We start from the raw sequence: 18,746 nt of genomic DNA, 5'->3' as shown, positions 1-18,746 counted from the left end.
GAAAATTTGGGTGGTTTCTCAACCCGGGGTGGTAAGTGTTGGAATTCATATTGTAGTTTCTACCACCCCCTCCTTGACCATGCACAGCATGAACCTCTTCATATTGCCCTTCACCTCCTTGGCAATTTTCAGCCGCATGTCCTATCTCATTGCAAATAGCACAAACATCATAAATTTGGTTAGAGGTTTGAACATTACCATCGTCTACTGCATGCACTTGAGTTCGGGTAATGGCCGGTCGTGCTCTCCTTGATGCTTGAGCTTTTCGTTTTGATGTAATTGCCATTTGCTCCAAAAACTCCCAATCGTCATGCTCGTAGTTCGTACCAAAAGTACCATTTGTGATGGACATTAAATCGCGAGCATCTTCAGCACTTAACCCCTCGTGGAAAGCATTCATCAATTCCCAAAGTTCAATCCCATGACGAGGGCAATTCTTGATCATCATGTTGAAACTCTCAAAGGCCTCATGAAACATTTCACCTTGTTGTTGTTGAAAACTCCTCAACCCCTTCCTAGCATCATTGGTCTTTTGAGCGGTGTAAAATTCATCTAAAAATATCTGTTGCGTCTCCGCCCATGTATAGATAGATGTTGAAGGTAAAGTGTAAAACCACTTCTTTGCCTTGTCTTCCAAAGAAAATTGGAATAATACCAATTTGACATCATCGGCCGAAAAACCTTGACTCCCAAGAGTGTTGCAAATTGAGTCATAAGCCTCCAAATGAAAATAAGGCTCCTCTGTTGCTAAACCCTTGTACTTTGGTAAGCTTTGCAATGAATTGGTTCTCACCTCAAATGTCCTCCCTTGATTATTGTGCGGAATAACTACCGGTGAAGGATTGTGAGTGATTACCGGCCTAAAATGCATGTTCTCTAAGATGTCTTCTTGGTACACCCAACCGACCCCTTGGACGAATAGGACCCATTGGCCTTTGTATAGGCCCTTGAGGTACATGTGGTTGAAATTGATGTTGTGGCATCGGTGGGTGTTAAATTGGCCTTTGGAATTGTGGTTGTGCATTTTGCGGACGAACTTGTTGCAATGGTATAGGACGTTGCACTTGTGGCCCTTGTGGCCTTGGCCGAATATGTTGTGGTATAAGTTGTTGTTGTGGAATTCCACCAACACTTGGCACTCCTTGAGTTTGGCCTTGTATATAAGCAAATTCCCCTTGATCTCCATCACCCCCATATGCATACCCGTCTTCATCATAACCCTCAAAATCTTCATACCCTTCATCATATCCATCTCCTCCTATACCCGAAGATTGCCCAAATGGAAGAGTTGAATATTGAAAACCCGACTGGTTCGATGGTCTAAATGTAGAAGTAGCATGGACAATGGTTGAGTTTAGTGGTATTGAATAGGTTGAAGATGACTGACCCGCGCCCGGGAAGAAATGTGTGAATGGTGGAATTGTAGTAGAAGGGTTAAAAGTGAGTGTAGGTTCATCTTGGGTGGCAATGGGTTGTGTAGTGTTGGTTGGTGTAACATCATGAGGTGGAGTAGGATCGGTAGTGGTGTTTGGTATGGCAGTATTTGGTGAAGGTAGAGTGGATGATGGTATAAAAGGTGGTATAAATTCACCCGTAGTGGGTGGTGGTGGTGGCGGTGGATCCATGTATCTAAGTGGTGTAATTGGGGTAGTTGGTGTTGTTGGTGATCCGCTGATTCTGTTTTCCCTTAACAAAATTTTGTTTCCTGTTAAAGTTCGCTCAATTTCCGGATCAAATGCCAATGGTGATAGCTTGTGAGAGCTTCTAGTACGCATGCACCTATAAATACCTGCACACTAACACACCCAGCATAAACCAGAAAAATAATAAACCTAAAAAGATCCAAAATAACACACGTTGCTCACTACTCCCTGGCAACGGCGCCAAAATTTGATGTGATGTCGTGGTCACAATCAAATTTAATCCAATTACTACTAAATAGATAGTGGCAAGTGGGTATCGAACACAGGGAGTTCGTGGAATATGTGTTATTTGAAGTGTTTCTCTAAGTTAACTAGAATTAAACTAAATGCAAGTAAAGTAAATTTCAAGAGTTGGATTGATCGAATTGATTTTAAAACTAAGATTACTAATGTAATTGCAAAAATGAAAATGTTGGTTGTAAACAAATTAGAGACGAATGACCATCTTTAGTTTCCGGTTTGCTTCAACGTTTGTGCTATCATTCACTAGAAAGAACTACATAGACATAGTTTATGTGTAATTACTTGTTGTGCTAAAAGGGAACTAAGTACTCAGATTCCTAGAACGTGAGGTTATTACCCGATGACCAATTAACCCTTACCCAATCCTAATTTTACCCATGATATCTCGATTGCCAACGGCACCAAGAACGTGTGGTTTCAAAATAGAACATTCATAAGAATCAACAATTTACAAGCAAATAAGAACACACCATGATAAACAAAACATAAATTAAGTTTACCATTCTAGAAATACGAAATCAAAGCACAATTGTCTCAAACAAACCTTCAACTAAAGATGACCACAAAGTATTTAGCCACTCATAGCTTTGACAATCATCTTCACAGTTAATTCAATGTTCATATGGATTCAAAACACTCAAACAAAATGATTAGAATTGTTTCAAGCTCTCTAAAACTCTCCAAGTGCATCCAATTTCGTCTCTAGAGTGAAGTGTAACCGAATTGCCCATGATAGGACCATAAAACATCATCAAAAAGGCAATTAATGCCATAAGTTACATGTTCAGCCCAGACGACGCCGTAAGCTACGCCGCCTGCCGTAAGCTACGGCGCTCACCGTAGCTTACGGCGAGCAACATTTCCTTACGGCTTGAATACACTGCCGTACAGCAGTGACTTTTTGATCCATCGAGGGACGTAAGCTACGACGGCTAACATCCTTCTTTTTCTTGCTTCTTCTTCCGATCACCATTTCTTCAACTTTTGATTCCGCCAAGTTCTAGCGTCCATCTATGCTCCCTAAAACCCGCATTATGAGCACTTTAACACCTGCAAAGACAAACATCTAGTGGTTACCAAGTTCAAGCAATTAACCGTAATAAACATGGAATGTGCATAATATTAAACCTTTTAAGGGTTGTCCTACGGACCACCCGTCACGTCCCCACACTTACCCGTTGCTTGTCCCAAGCAACCCGTTCAAAAAAAAAAACATTTCATAACCAAAAGAGATCATTATGCAAACCAAGCTAAAATATATCGTCCTTCTACTAACCTTTAATCATACCACAAGACACACCCCTCACAAAAACTCTTGTTGACAAGAAATATTAGCACATAGTGCTAAACCACTCAATGCGTGTGTGTGTTTGTATGACAATAAGCTTGTATAAAAATCAAGTCTCCTCCTAACAAATATCTAGCATGCTTATGAATCAAACGGACTTACGGGTTGTAACGAGGCTAGTTGCAAAGGTAGGAAAAATGGTGGGATATATATGAAAGAGCTAATTGATTTGACCCAGTTTTTATTTCTACTACTAACAAAGCAAACACCAAATATATACACAACTTCTTCAACATTCTCAACTACTATTGCAACTAATCACTTCTTTTTTGTGTTTTTCTCATATTTTTCTCTTTTTTTCCAAAGATAAGACATAAAAGCTCAACAGAATATATACTAACATCAACACTACATACTAAATCTCCTAAACCGGGTCATCTCAAAAGGTAAAGTTTTGTAGGAAGTAAGTTTGGGTCACAACCGAATGGTATAAGGCTTAAACATGGCTTTCTAAAGACCAAACCCCCACCCCTCACAATACCAAGCTCATATACATAAAGTATGAGGTCCAACCCACCAATCCCACACTCTCACACGTCTAGACGAGGCTACCTAAAAGTCCTCAATCATTTTCAAAAGCATGCTAACTCTAGGATTTAACAAGAATTCGTACACAAGTTATATTAACACAATACACACACCGCCACTCAAAACAAAGAAATATCTATAATAATCATAAGTGGCTCAAATCTCACCAAGAAAGGACTAGAAATGGGTGTCGGTGTGTCAAGTGAAACAATATCAAGTTTTCAAATTTTGACAATTTTCGCTTGGCTTCACAAATTTTTTTTAAAATTCTCAAAAATTCCCCCCATCCCCACACTTGGATATATTGTCCCAATGTATGGTTTTGAGGGAAAGATCGCTTTTATCCAAAAACATTAGCTTTCGCTAATACTCTCAAATCCCAAATTTCTTTTTGTATATTTTTTATTTTTTTATGAAAATTAAAACACACCACCACTATCACATCCCATAAATCACATCAACATCTAAACACCACCCGACCTCCCAACCATAAACATAAATATACGAGATGAAAATATACACAAATATACAAAGGAGCGATATACGACCTGGCTAGTAGTATTTTGGCTGTGGAGGCCCGAAAATGGATGTCATCATGTCATTCCACTCGCCAAACCCAAATGCTCCACTACTGCTGCTACTGCCTTGATCACCACCTTGACTCGCCTGCTGATAACTCATGGTGTGTGGATCCACCCATTGAGAATGGTGCAATGGTGGGGTGGGATACGACACACTACCGTCATATGGCGGCAATGTGGTATAATCCACAACTGGCGGGTCCGCTACAAGTGGTTGGCCTGCATGCCACTAATCATGTAAACGTCTTTGGTGGTCATCTAAGTAGCGATTATTCATCTCTTCTTCGCGGGCATACATATGAGCTCTATTCCATTGCTCATTTCTGTCATAGCTCTACTTAAGAGCTCTCTCCATGATGACACCCATAAAAGTCCGTTGATCGAAGAGCATTTGATTGGGTTCAGTCCATTCGCCAAAAGTGGGGGGTCGCCTCTGTTCAATAATCTGGCCCATACTCCCCGAATGGGCCCAATAGGGATCATAGGGATGTTGTGCATAGTCGAATGCACTACCCACATATCCTGACTGTACTCTTGCTCCCTGAACTCCACCTGGGCCAGCGCCCCCCATCGGAGCATCAACCATGAACGTGTCTTCACGGTAGTCATCGTCACCACTAACCTCTTCATCAGTCGTTTCGGGCTCATCAGCCTCGCCCGGTCGTAGTGGCCTCGCATCCACTTTCAAAACTCTCCACCTTCTCCCGTCGGTCTTCAACTTATGGTACTTTTCTGTTTCCTTGTACTCCCATCCTTGTGCCAAATTCTGTATATCGAATGGCTTAAATCTCTTATAAGAGCCTTTTTCATTGCCTTCAATCGGCCCATATTTCTTTAACAATGCCGTGATCAATCGGCAATGGGGTACAATTTTTCTTTCTCCACTATTTCGACTCAACCAAATGTTGTTCAACACTAAGAATCGAAATGGAACCATGCGAGAACCGCGAATTAACATGTACAAGATCGGCACCTCTTGAAACCGAACCTCCATCTTATCACCCCGCCACAGGATGACATTTTGTGCACACAAAACCAACAACAACTTCGCCTCCATTCTCAAGTTTCTTCTGAACAGTTTCCCATGTGTAGTACCCGGAAGGAAAAGGTAATCCAACATTTGTTGCCAATTAGGATGTTTGTCGGGCTCGAAGTAGAGATCTTTAAGACTTGGGTAGATATATTGATTAGATGGTTGGTTATCAAACTTTGCTATTTGGCGCAATGAATCATAAGACATCTTGACCTTTACCCCGTTACATGTTCCAACTAGTTTCATCTTGTGTGGAGCCTTAAATGGGGGACATTCAAGTGTGGCCATCCACTCTTGTATCTGAGCATCATACATCTTTTTCACTTCATTATCGTAGCACTTTAAGGCCGCCTCCCATCCTAATGCCTTAAACTTAGCCGTTATCCCAAATGGCCCAAAATCAACTTCCCGGATCTCCTTCTCACAAAAAAATGCCTCACTCCTTTACTTCAACTTGTTCATTTGCTCGTGAAACAAGTCCTCCCTCCATTTCGCGGGTTGATCTAATAGTGAACTGATGTGTGTAAAATGCAACATATAAATTACATCAAATGAGGCATAAAACTAACCCTTTTTAAGTATTAGTGTTGGAAAAAGTGTATTTTTGTCTTCCTTTTGTATTTTCAGGATTAAATGAGCTCAAATTAACAAAAGAAGCAAAAAAGACAGCTAAATCTAACATAAATACAAGAAGGGAACAAAAGTGGACTGCCCGACCCCTCGACAGCATCCTCCCAAGCAAAACAGAGAAGACAGAAGACTGAACACGCCTCGTGCTCAGCGAGCACGGGGCCGTGCCCAAGAAGCAGCAGAAAAGACAAACCTGTAGAAGCTTCTATTGCTCACCATGGGGCCGTGCCCAGTGAACACGGGGGCATGCCCAAAGTACTGCAGGCGCATTAATTGTAATTGCGAATTACAATTAATGAAGAGAGATAGTGTCAGACGGGCACGGGGTCGTGCCCAGCGGACACGGGGCCGTGCTCAGGCTTCTGTTCAGCCTATAAATAGGAGTGCTTGGAGCCATTGCAACTCATCCCTTGGCACACCACCTCTCTCACACTTCATCCACCACCCACCATCATCACAACACCATTATCCACCACCATCATCCATTGTCCATCATAGAGTGTGTGAGTCGTCTCGGGATCCAAGATTGATCGTAAGAGTTCTTGACAATCAAGGCCATGTTTGCCTAAGTCTCTTACATCACTTGGTGAAGACAAGTGTTTAGTAGAATACTTTTTATTTTTAATCTTTTGCACTTCTTAATTGGTTTTGTATTAATGACTTTAATAACTAGTTTCTTATGTTGAAGGTGATTCTTCCTTATCGTTTGTCCGTGGTGTCTTGGCATTATTTTACTGTCTATATAAAATAAAAGATTTTCACCGTTCATATCTCCACGGTCTATATGGAGGTATGTTGGCTACCTGGTCGGGGGTTAAGGGAATGGTTCGGTAAGGGTCTTGCCCTTGTTCAGCGTTTAGAGATCCTGCAAGGGACCTGGGTCAAATTTAGTAGGACCTTCTTCAATACCCAAAGGTATTGGATGGCGGGGGTCCAAACTCTTTGATCCCCTCATAAGTTAACTACTATTAATACTATAACCCGGCTATTTAGGACTGTATCCCTGCTGACTCAGACTACTTAGTCGAGGATAACGTCACCTCCAAAAGAGGGGCCTACCATAATTTGCATTAATAACTTAATTAATTATCTTTCAATAATCCGACCCTTAGGATTGTATCCTTGCTGACTCAAACTATTGGGTTGAGGGTAACGTAGCCTTCAAAAGAGGGGCCTACTACAATAACTAAGATAATCTCTTAAACAAGTGCAAAAGTGCGAAAATAATCAAAGGTTATACTAACACACGAGTCGGATCCAAGTGATTCATCTTGTCTATCTGTTTTTATTTTTATTTTATTTTTCAGCATTTAGTTAGTTTTATTTTCTTAGTTTAAAAATCTTTTTCTAACATTTTGATTTGATTAGACGTTGAGGATAAACCGGTACTAAAAGCTATTGTGTCCTTGGACGACCTCGGTATCTTACCAACATTATACTACGTCCACGATGGGTGCACTTGCCCATATGTGTGTTTAGTGTTAGTAAATATCGTGTTTTATAAATTTAAAACTTGGCTAAAGTGTAAAAAGGGCTTAAAATATATATCTAAAACATATACACACTTAAGCACGCATCATGAACCGGATGTCCAATCCTGTTTTGGACCCCTTGGAGGCGCATCCTCCTCCGAGTCCGGGTCACCAACTCGTGCCAACCTCCTCCTCTTTGGTTGTTCTTCTTCCCCTTGAGGTTGTTTAGACGAACTTGCACCCGCTTTATCCTTCGTTCTCATGATACCTACACACATTCATAAACCAAACACAACAATCAAGTAAGTTCAACTTCACAATCTTCCCCACACTTGCTTTGTGTTATGGGTATAAATGTACAAAAACCAAAATTTATCCTTTCAAACAAAAATTCGGCATGGTGTCGCTGCAAATCAGAATTTTTCCAAAAATTTTCACTAAACATCAAATATATTTATACCCAAACATTCAATGGTCCACAAAATCCTATCATCTATCATATACAAGCTAGTGTGTAAGCAAAAACAATAATGGAAACTTACAAACCACAATGTAATTCAAAGAATGAAAGGAAATCGCATACCTTGACCTTATAGAGGATGAAAATAACAAGTACTTCACTATAAAGCAAAAACCTGCAAAAACCCCCAAATTTTCAGCCCTAGGGTGTGAATTTTCGACTAAGAAAACGTGGTTTTCTTCCAAATCTTTACCCGCGATCAGATGGTTCGTGAAATTTTAGTTGAAATCGACTCAAAAATCACTTGATTTGGTTGAGAGATGAAGGAATTATGAAGGTTTGAAGATAAAAGTAAGTTAGGGTTCTTAGAGAAGAAAGATGGAGAAGAAGGAGAGATGTGTGGATGGGAACGATCGATCGATTGTGGATAGGGAAAGGAGTTATGAATTTTGATTTGATATATTATTATTATTATTACTGATTTTCGGTTTTTTATTATATATATATATATATATATTTTATTAACCACCGATAAGACAAAGACCCTCAACTTCCAGCACGTGCCGTAGCCTACGGCAATCGCCGTAGGTTACGGCGATACCTGTATCAAAATCAATGTCGTAAGGCAGTTTAATTGGGCCGTAAGGTTTGTTTTTGCTTGATTGCCACCGTAAGCTACGCCCCTGGTCGTAGCTTACGGAGGCTACTGGGCAAAGGGGCTTCGGCCATTTTCAATTTTTCAACCTTTTTTTTTAAATTTTATAATTTTTATTGTTTTATAAATTTTTCAAAAGCGTGTAAAATATACCCTACCCCCTGTTAAAAACCCGTGTTGTCCTCAACACTATGTTCGGGAAATTCTAGGGCTGGCATATCGTGTATACCCGTACACGATAAGACACGACACGATAAAACACAATACACGAAATCCCATACACGAACACGACACGATAACTTATCGTGACCTTTTTTCAAACACGAACACGACATGAAAATTACATGTTAATACCTGTTAACAAACACTAGAATAATCATGTATTAACAGGTATCTAACAGGTATTAACATGTATTAACGGGTATCTAACTATCTAACAGGTATTAACATGTATTAACGGGTATCTAACAGGTAAACAGGTATCTTAACGGGTATCTAACAGGTAAACAGGTATCTTACCCACTCGTTGTTAAGTGTTAACATGTATTAACGCTATACACGAACATACACGATAAGACACGAAAACACAAAACGCTATACACGAACACGACACGAAAATTAACAGGTTGTTTCGTGTCTACCTGTTTAGTACACGATACCTGTTAAGGTCATACACGATACCTGTTAAGATCGTGTAGGTTCGTGTCGTGTATTCGTGTATCGTGTAAAATTGCCAGCCCTAGGAAATTCATACGGATTTCCCCACACTTGTTTCGAACACAAGTTTTAAACGGAACGGAATTTATTCAAAGCGAAACAAACTAAACTAAATATGTACAAACATCAAACATGTGCCTATCATGCTTCCTCGTCATCCAGTGGGCGTAGAATGTAATCCACTTTGTCAAGCTCAAGATTGTTGATGTCGTTAACTTCCAAATACGGTTTGAGCCGATGCCCATTCACCGTTTGTTGCTTATTGGTTTGCTCATCTTGAATATCGACATCTCCAAATCTCCCCACTCTTCGAATGACGTAAGGACCCATCCATTTGCTCTTGAGTTTGCCCGCGAACATTTTCAACCTCGAATTGTACAACCACACCTTTTGACCCACTTCGAAGTTCTTCTTCCTTAGCTTTGCATCATGAACTTTCTTTAGTTTGTCTTTGTATGTGGATACACATTCGTAGGCTTCATCTCTAATCTCCTCAATTTCGCTTAGTTGAAGCTTTCTCACTCGACCCGCTTCATTATAATCCGCATTAACAGTTTTGATGGCCCAATGCGCTTGATGTGCTAACCCCATTGGTAAATGGCACCCCTTCCCATACACCATCCGATAAGGGGTGGTACCAATTGGAGTTTTGTAGGTCGTCCGATATGCCCACAACGCATCGTCAAGTTTTCTTGACCAATCTTTTCTATCCGTTCTTACCGTCTTCATGAGAATCTCTTTAATTTGACGGTTGGACACTTCAAATTGTCCACTTGTTTGCGGATGGTACGGTGTAGCCACTCGATGGTTCACATTATATCTTTTTAGCAATTTCCAAAAATTAAAATTCTTGAAATGTGAACCGCCATCACTTATTATCACCCTTGGCACACCGAATCGAGCGAAAATGTTAGATTGCACAAACTTGCACACCACGGAATGGTCATTGGTCCTTGTAGCAAAAGCTTCTATCCACTTTGTAACATAATCAACCGCAACCAATATGTACAAGAACCTGTTCGAATTGGGAAAAGGACCCATGAAATCTATTCCCCACACATCAAACACCTCAACCACCAAAATTGGTTGTAAAGGCATTTCATCCCGCTTTGATATGCTTCCAACTTTTTGACAATTTATGTAATTCCTGGCAAACTCACAAGAATCCTTGAAAATTGTGGGCCAATAAAACCCACATGACAACACCCGGTAACCCGTCTTATTCCTACTAAAATGCCCTCCACATGCCGACGAATGAGCATGGGTCAAAATCTCTAGTACTTCAGTTTCAGGAACACACCTTCTTATCACTTGATCGGGTCCGATTTTAAACAAATCCGGTTCATCCCAAATATATTGTTTTACTTGACTTAAAAATTGTTGTCGTCTCTTCTTCGTCCAATGATTCGGAATTGCACCCTTGGCCAAATAATTCACGTAGTGGGCATACCAAGGTGCAACGAAAGTATAAACGGCCAAAAATTGTTCATCGGGAAACCGTTCATTAATCTCGCTCGGGTCATCAACACCTTCCAATGGGATCCGGGACAAATGATCCGCAACAACATTTTCACACCCCTTTTTGTCCCGAATCTCTAGATCGAACTCTTGCAACAAAAGCACCCAACGAATCAACAGGGGCTTTGCGTCTTCTTTTCCATTAAATATCGGACTACGCTATGATCCGAATACACGATCACCTTGCTCCCCCAAATGTAAGATCTAAACTTGTCCAAGGCATACACCACCGCTAATAATTCTTTCTCGGTTGTGGTGTAATTCAGTTGCGCATCGGACAAAGTTTTACTTGCACAGTAAATTACCACCGGCTTCTTATCAACTCTTTGACCCAAAACCGCTCCAATAGTCGTGTCGCTAGCATCACACATAATCTCAAACGGCTTCGACCAATCCGGTGGTTGCAAGATAGGAGCCTTCACCAACTGTTCCTTCAACACACGAAACGCTTGCAAACATTCGTCAGTAAAATCAAATGGAACATCTTTCAATAATGAATTACATAAATGTTTTGTAATTATACTAAAACCTTTAATGAATCTTCTATAGAACCTCGCGTGTCCCAAAAATGACCACGCCCCCTTTACATTCTTTGGTGGGGGTAGAGATGAAATTACCCAAATCTTTGCTTTGTCTACGTCCATTCCCCCGGTTCGATATCACAAGTCCCAACACAATGCCCTCTTGAACCATAAAATGGCTCTTTTCCCAACTTAGCACCAAGTTTGTCTCAACACACCTTTTTAAAACTTTTTTCTAATTCGTCAAGACAAGAATCGAAACTTGGTCCAAAGATGGAAAAATCATCCATAAACACTTCAAGAGATTCCCCGACCATGTCCGAAATATACTCATCATACATCTTTGGAATGTAGCCGGGGCGTTACATAGTCCAAATGGCATTCGCCTAAAAGCAAATGTACCATATGGACATGTAAACGTGGTTTTGTGTTGGTCATCTGGGTGAATAGCAATTTGGTTATAACCCAAATACCCATCCAAAAAACAATAGTATTTTTGACCAGAAAGTTTTTCAATTATTTGGTCAATGAAGGGTAACGGGAAATGGTCTTTGGAGGTAGCGTCGTTTAGTTTTCTATAATCAATGCAAACTCGCCACCCGGTGACCGGTCGGGTGGCAATTTGCTCGCCTTGTTCATCCTTAATTACCTGAATACCGGCCTTTATAGGCGCTACCTGAGTCGGACATACCCATGCACTGTCCGAAATGGGATAAATGATCCCCGCATCCAACCACTTGATCACTTCTTTCTTGACCACTTCTCTCAAGTTCGGGTTCAACCTTCTTTGTGTTTCACGGGTTGGCTTAGCATCTTCACTTGTAATGATTTTGTGCATTACAATGGATGGACTAATGCCTTTCAAGTCGGCTATCGTCCATCCAATTGCCGCCTTGTTAGCCTTCAAAACCCGCAACAATTCTTCTTCTTGAGCTACCGCCAAATTAGAAGCAATGATCACCGGTAAGGTGTCATTCTCCCCCAAGAATGCATATTTTAGATGTTTCGGTAGCTCTTTCAATTCCACATTTGGTGGACACTCCAATGAAGGTTTTGTACCCGAATCAATTCCCACCGGTAAAGTCTCCGTTTGGTGGGTCCATGGCGGTCTTCCTTCTTTCACCGCAAGAGCCTCTTGCTCCTTCTCTTCCTTTTCCAACGCACATGCATGAACCTGCAAAGACACATCACAAACACACGACTCCAATATCTCTTCTTCATACTCCTTCGGGTCGTATCCATCTATGAAATCTGCTAGAAAACACTCATCACCAAAAACATTAGCATCGTTAGTAAAAACATTTAATCTCATTTTCCTATTACCGAATGTCATGTCAACCGTACCATATCGATAGTCAATAACGCCGTGTGCGGTGTTCAAAAACGGCCGACCCAAAATAACATTTTGTTGTTGAATTGGGTCCGCGGATGAGTAATCTAACACAAGAAAATCCACGGGATAATAAAATTCATCAACTTTAACTATCACATCCCGCACAATACCCCGAGGAAGTTTATGAGACAAATAGGCTAATACCACCATTGTCTCGACCCGTTTCAATGGACCAAAGTCGTATTGGTCATATAACCCCCCCGGTAAGATACTTACTCCGGCTCCAAGATCTAGTAACGCCCTTGCAGTTTGAAAATTTCCACTTGAATGTTAATAAGAGGCGTTCCCAGATCTTGTAGCTTAGGATGAAGATCTCCTTTCAAAACCGTGCTTACCCGCTCCGTCAAGTCAACCAATTTAGGCACTTTTTGTTGCCTCTTTTGGGTACACAATTCTTTTAAAAACTTGGCGTAAGCGGGTACCTGTTTGATTGCTTCAAGTAGAGGAAGATTAATTTTAACTTGTTTAAACACCTCCCACATTTATTCCTTTTGAGGACCCCGTTTTGAAATAAAATTTTTCCTACCCGGATCTAATAAAGCCGAGGGAAATGGTACTTGACTAGATCCCCCATCCTCATTTTTATTTTCTTTTTCTTTATTATTTTTGGGTTTTTCAAAATTGGGTTTTTTAGAAGAATTGTTAGTTGGTTCATTTTCTTCCTCACTCTCTTGACCCGTTATGTCTTCAACCACCCCATCAACCAAATTCGGTAAACGATTGGTTTTGTACTCGTTCCCACTTCTCAAAACACTTACATGATGAATATTAACATTGTTACCTCTAGAAGTATTATGAGACGGGTTTACCTTGGTGTCGCTTGGTAATTGACCTTTATTTTTCTTCAAGTCCGCCACTTCGGTTGCGAGTTGCCCCATTTGGGTGGTTAAAGTTTGAATTGCTTTGTCACGGGCTTCATCCTTTTGTATGCACGCATTATCCATTTGATTTATCTTTTGCATCTCCGCTTACATGCTCTTTAACATTCCATCATCTCATTTCCACCCGAAGACCCCCCTTGTTCTTGACCCGTTGATATTGCCTTTGGTACCCTAGATTGTTCCCACCTCGATATCCACTTTGATTGTTGTAAGGTTGGCGCGAACAAAAGTTACCTTGACTTCCTTGAAAATTCGGGTTTGCTTGATTTGAGGGGTTCCCATACCGAAAATTTGGGTGGTTTCTCAACCCGGGGTGGTAAGTGTTAGAATTCATATTGTAGTTTCTACCACCCCCTCCTTGACCATGCATAACATGAACCTCTTCATATTGCCCTTCACCTCCTTGGCAATTTTCAGCCGCATGTCCTATCTCATTGCAAATAGCACAAACATCATAAATTTGGTTAGAGTTTTGAACATTACCATCGTCTACCGCATGCACTTGAGTTCGGGTAATGGCCGGTCGTGCTCTCCTTGATGCTTGAGCTTTTCGTTTTGATGTAATTGCCATTTGCTCCAAAAACTCCCAATCGTCATGCTCGTAGTTCATACCAAAAGTACCATTTGTGATGGACATTAAATCGCGAGCATCTTCAGCACTTAACCCCTCGTGGAAAGCATTCATCAATTCCCAAAGTTCAATCCCATGATGAGGGCAATTCTTGATTATCATGTTGAAACGCTCAAAGGCCTCATGAAACATTTCACCTTGTTGTTGTTGAAAACTCCTCAACCCCTTCCTAGCATCATTGGTCTTTTGAGCGGTGTAAAATTCATCTAAAAATATATGTTGCCTCTCCGCCCATGTATAGATAGATGTTGAAGGTAAAGTGTAAAACCACTTCTTTGCCTTGTCTTCCAAAGAAAATTGGAATAATACCAATTTGACATCATCGGCCGAAAAACCTTGACTCCCAAGAGTGTTGCAAATTGAGTCATAAGCCTCCAAATGAAAATAAGGCTCCTCTGTTACTAAACTTTTACACTTTGGTAAGCTTTGCAGTGAATTGGTTCTCACCTCAAATGTCCTCCCTTGATTATTGTGCGGAATAACTACCGGTGAAGGATTGTGAGTGATTACCGGCCTAAAATGCACTTCAATGCCCCTCGCATGTTCTCTAAGATGTCTTCTTGGTACACCCAACCGACCCCTTGGACGAATAGGACCCATTGGTCTTTGTATAGGCCCTTGAGGTACATGTGGTTGAAATTGATGTTGTGGCATCGGTGGGTGTTGAATTGGCCTTTGGAATTGTGGTTGTGCATTTTGCGGACGAACTTGTTGCAATGGTATAGGACGTTGCACTTGTGGCCCTTGTGGCCTTGGCCGAATATGTTGTGGTATAAGTTGTTGTTGTGGAATTCCACCAACACTTGGCACTCCTTGAGTTTGGCCTTGTATATAAGCAAATTCCCCTTAATCTCCATCACCCCCATATGCATACCCATCTTCATCATAACCCTCAAAATCTTCATACCCTTCATCATATCCATATCCTCCTATACCCGAAGATTGCCCAAATGGAAGAGTTGAATATTGAAAACCCGACTGGTTCGATGGTCTAAATGTAGAAGTAGCATGGACAATGGTTGAGTTTAGTGGTATTGAATAGGTTGAAGATGACTGACCCGTGCCCGGGAAGAAATGGGTGAATGGTGGAATTGTAGTAGAAGGGTTATAAGTGAGTGTAGGTTCATCTTGGGTGGCAATGGGTTGTGTAGTGTTGGTTGGTGTAACATCATGAGGTGGAGTAGGATCGGTAGTGGTGTTTGGTATGGCAGTATTTGGTAAAGGTTGAGTGGATGATGGTATAAAAGGTGGTATAAATTCACCCGTAGTGGGTGGTGGTGGTGGTGGTGGCGGTGGATCCATGTATCTAAGTGGTGTAATTGGGGTAGTTGGTGTTGTTGGTGATCCTCTGATTCTGTTTTCCCTTAACAAAATTCTGTTTCAAGTTAAACTTCGCTCAATTTCCGGATCAAATGCCAATGGTGATAGCTTGTGAGAGCTTCTAGTATGCATGCACCTGTAAATACCTGCACACTAACACACCCAGCGTAAACCAGAAAAATAACAAACCTAAAAAGATTGAAAATAACACACGTTGCGCACTACTCCCTGGCAACGGCGCCAAAATTTGATGTGATGTCGTGGTCACAATCAAATTTAATCCAATTACTACTAAATAGATAGTGGCAAGTGGGTATCGAACACAGGGAGTTTGTGGAATATGTGTTATTTGAAGTGTTTCTCTAAGTTAACTAGAATTAAACTAAATGCAAGTAAAGTAAATTTCAAGAGTTGGATTGATCAAATTGATTTTAAAACTAAGATTACTAATGTAATTGCAAAAATGAAAATGTTGGTTGTAAACAAATTAGAGACGAATGACCATCTTTAGTTTCCGGTTTGCTTCAACGTTTGTGCTATCATTCACTAGAAAGAACTACATAGACATAGTTCATGTCTAATTACTTGTTGTGATAAAAGGGAACTAAGTACTCAGATTCCTAGAACGTGAGGTTGTTACCCGACGACCAATTAACCCTTACCCAATCCTAATTTTACCCATGATATCTCGATTGCCAACGGCACCAAGAACGTGTGGTTTCAAAATAGAATAATCATAAGAATCAACAATTTACAAGCAAATAAGAACACACCATGATAAACAAAACATAAATTAAGTTTACCATTCTAGAAATACGAAATCAAAGCACAATTGTCTCAAATAAACCTTCAACTAAAGATGACCACAAAGTGTTTAGCCACTCATAGCTTTGACAATCATCTTCACAATTAGTTCAATGTTCATATGGATTCTGTTAGTGCATGCATCTGTCGACTTCGTCTTGTATCGAGTCTTAGACTTAGAGTGTTAGATCAGGGTGCGTTTTTCAAGAAAACTGAAGAGTATATGTGTTTAGATAGCTAGTTTCGCTTGAATGCACATGAGGTTCCGCTTGTGTGTCAAGCTAGGGATTTCGCTTGTATGTACACATGAGGTTTCGCTCATGTGTACATGCACCTATAAGCGAAACCTTCAGCCTATATATAGCAGTCCCTCAAGCGAAACCAAGAACCAGACCTTGTAACTCGTACCGAAGTGCTGTCGGATCGAGATTTGATTGTAAACTGTCATTATTCAGTAGAGAAAGGTGTTTAAAGTGATTTACTAGTTGTTTCTATGTTGATTACTTGTTTTCCGCACCTGTAATTGATGAAACTCCTCTGAACGACTCGTTCGGGTCGAGACACGATCCTACAAGTGGTATCAGAGCTTCAGGAGGAGGAGTTCTGCAGAGAATAGCTGGAATTCATCGAATATTCTTACTTCTACACCTTTTTTCTTCATCAGAACGAGATTTTACGTTTGGAATCTGCTCAAAATTTCACAGTTTGTAGATAATTGATCTTAGTCTAATCCCTGAAAGTTTGAGCTTAAAAGTCATCCTAAAAATGGACCAAATGAACTTCAGACCAGGTTTCGCTTCAAGGGATACTTGATAATTTCGCTTGAAAGGTTCCGCTTCAAGGGACAGATTTGATAGTTCCGCTCCAAATTGCATCATAGTTCCGCTTATTCAGTCAATTATCAGAGGTTCCGCTTCAAATCACTTAGTAGTTTCGCTTCAAAGGTCATATAGTTCCACTTTTGTGTCATCAGAAGTGATGTTCCGCTTGAAGGGTTCCGCTTGAACAGTTCCGCTTCTAAGGAGTTTTGCTTGTAGGTCTCGCTTGAAAGGACAAGATTGTTTTGCTTGAAAGAACAAGTATAGTTTCGCTTGTACATCAGTATTTCCGCTTCAAGTGTGCAAGGTTCCGCTTATTTGAACCTAGAGGTTTCGCTTCAAAGGCATATTTGTGGTTTCGCTTTTGTGGACTATCTGGGTTTCGCTTATTGTGCACAAACACTAATTTTCACTTATTTGTCACTGATATTGAAAAACGTATTGTCAAAATATGGCCGAAGAGTTTTACAATGCTTTTGCAACACCGGTTGCACCTGTTACTGCTGCTGAGACCGTATACAGTGAGAATGAGACGGGTACTCATCAGAAACCGCCAAAATTGATGTATATCGAAGATTTTCAGGGTTGGAAAAACCGTTTTGAGAATTGGGTACAGGCTTACAGATTCGATGCCTGGTGTTCGTTACAGAAAGATTACGAGAAACCAAAGAATGAACGTGGGTTGGAAAAGGGGTTTGATGATTTTACTGAAGCTGATAAGTTGAAATACACTAGTGAAAAGATGATGATCAGCATTTTACAGCAAGCTGTTAAAGAAGACATCTTTGTCTTACTTCAACATAATGGAACTGCTAGATCAATCTGGGAAGCTTTACTTCAGAAATTCCGAGGGAGTGCTGATATGATCAAAAACAAAAAGGCATTATTGAAGAAGTCGTTTGATATATTTACTGCATTTGATCATGAAACCACGAAGGAAACAATAGATAGATATTGTCATCTGGTTCTAGAAATGAAAAGATTGGATATTCAGAAAGATGATGATGAGTGGGTTGATAAGTTAGCAGAGGCATTACCTCAACAAAAATGGGGAACTTATCTGATGATTGTGAAACTCTTGAGGAAAACTCAGAGTATGAACTTGGCACAGTTTATTCAGAAGATTGAAGAACAGGAGCTGGATATTCAAAGGACTGCTATCATGACAAATCCAAATGCCAAACAAGATGTGAGTCTGTATTACAGAGGGAATAAGTTTGAGGCCACTCCCAGTCCTAGTCCAAAGATTCAGACTGGTTTTAGCGCTGACAGTTCATCTGGATCAAACAGTGGTAATGCAAATCAAAGTAGTGGATATTCGTCATCATTCTCAAGTTTTGATCCAAACAGCACCTTATCAAATTCTCAACGACAAAATTCAACACATCTTCAGTGCAATGTTACTTTGAACATTCAAAATGGTCAGAATTTGTCTCCGGAAGTTGCCAAGCAGCATATGGCATCATTGGTTACTATGTTAGAATCTTATG

At 40.5% G+C, this 18,746-nt stretch overlaps 1 protein-coding gene and 2 non-coding genes across 3 annotated transcripts; 2 read left to right on the top strand and 1 right to left on the bottom strand.

Moving 5' to 3' along the window:
- The first annotated feature begins 416 nt into the window (after nt 1-416).
- On the top strand, nt 417-522 carry LOC118481473. Its single transcript, XR_004865682.1, has one exon. It is a non-coding gene; the product is annotated as a small nucleolar RNA R71 (small nucleolar RNA).
- Nucleotides 523-14,384: 13,862 nt separating this feature from the next.
- LOC118481362 lies at nt 14,385-14,490 on the top strand. Its single transcript, XR_004865569.1, has one exon. It is a non-coding gene; the product is annotated as a small nucleolar RNA R71 (small nucleolar RNA).
- A 670-nt stretch (nt 14,491-15,160) lies between these two features.
- Nucleotides 15,161-15,616, bottom strand: LOC110869917 (early nodulin-20-like). Its single transcript, XM_022119120.1, has one exon. It carries the CDS (start codon nt 15,614-15,616, stop codon nt 15,161-15,163), a length of 456 nt encoding a protein of 151 aa, XP_021974812.1.
- Between the last annotated feature and the right edge of the window lie 3,130 nt (nt 15,617-18,746).

This window comes from Helianthus annuus, chromosome 8 (assembly GCF_002127325.2).
Source record: "Helianthus annuus cultivar XRQ/B chromosome 8, HanXRQr2.0-SUNRISE, whole genome shotgun sequence".
Lineage (NCBI taxonomy): Eukaryota > Viridiplantae > Streptophyta > Magnoliopsida > Asterales > Asteraceae > Helianthus > Helianthus annuus.
This window is presented reverse-complemented; position numbering and strand designations above follow the sequence as displayed.

Bases quoted from the DNA above. Each gene is read 5' to 3' on its own strand.
- LOC110869917 (XM_022119120.1), bottom strand. From the start codon at position 15,616: ATGGATCCACCGCCACCACCACCACCACCACCCACTACGGGTGAATTT.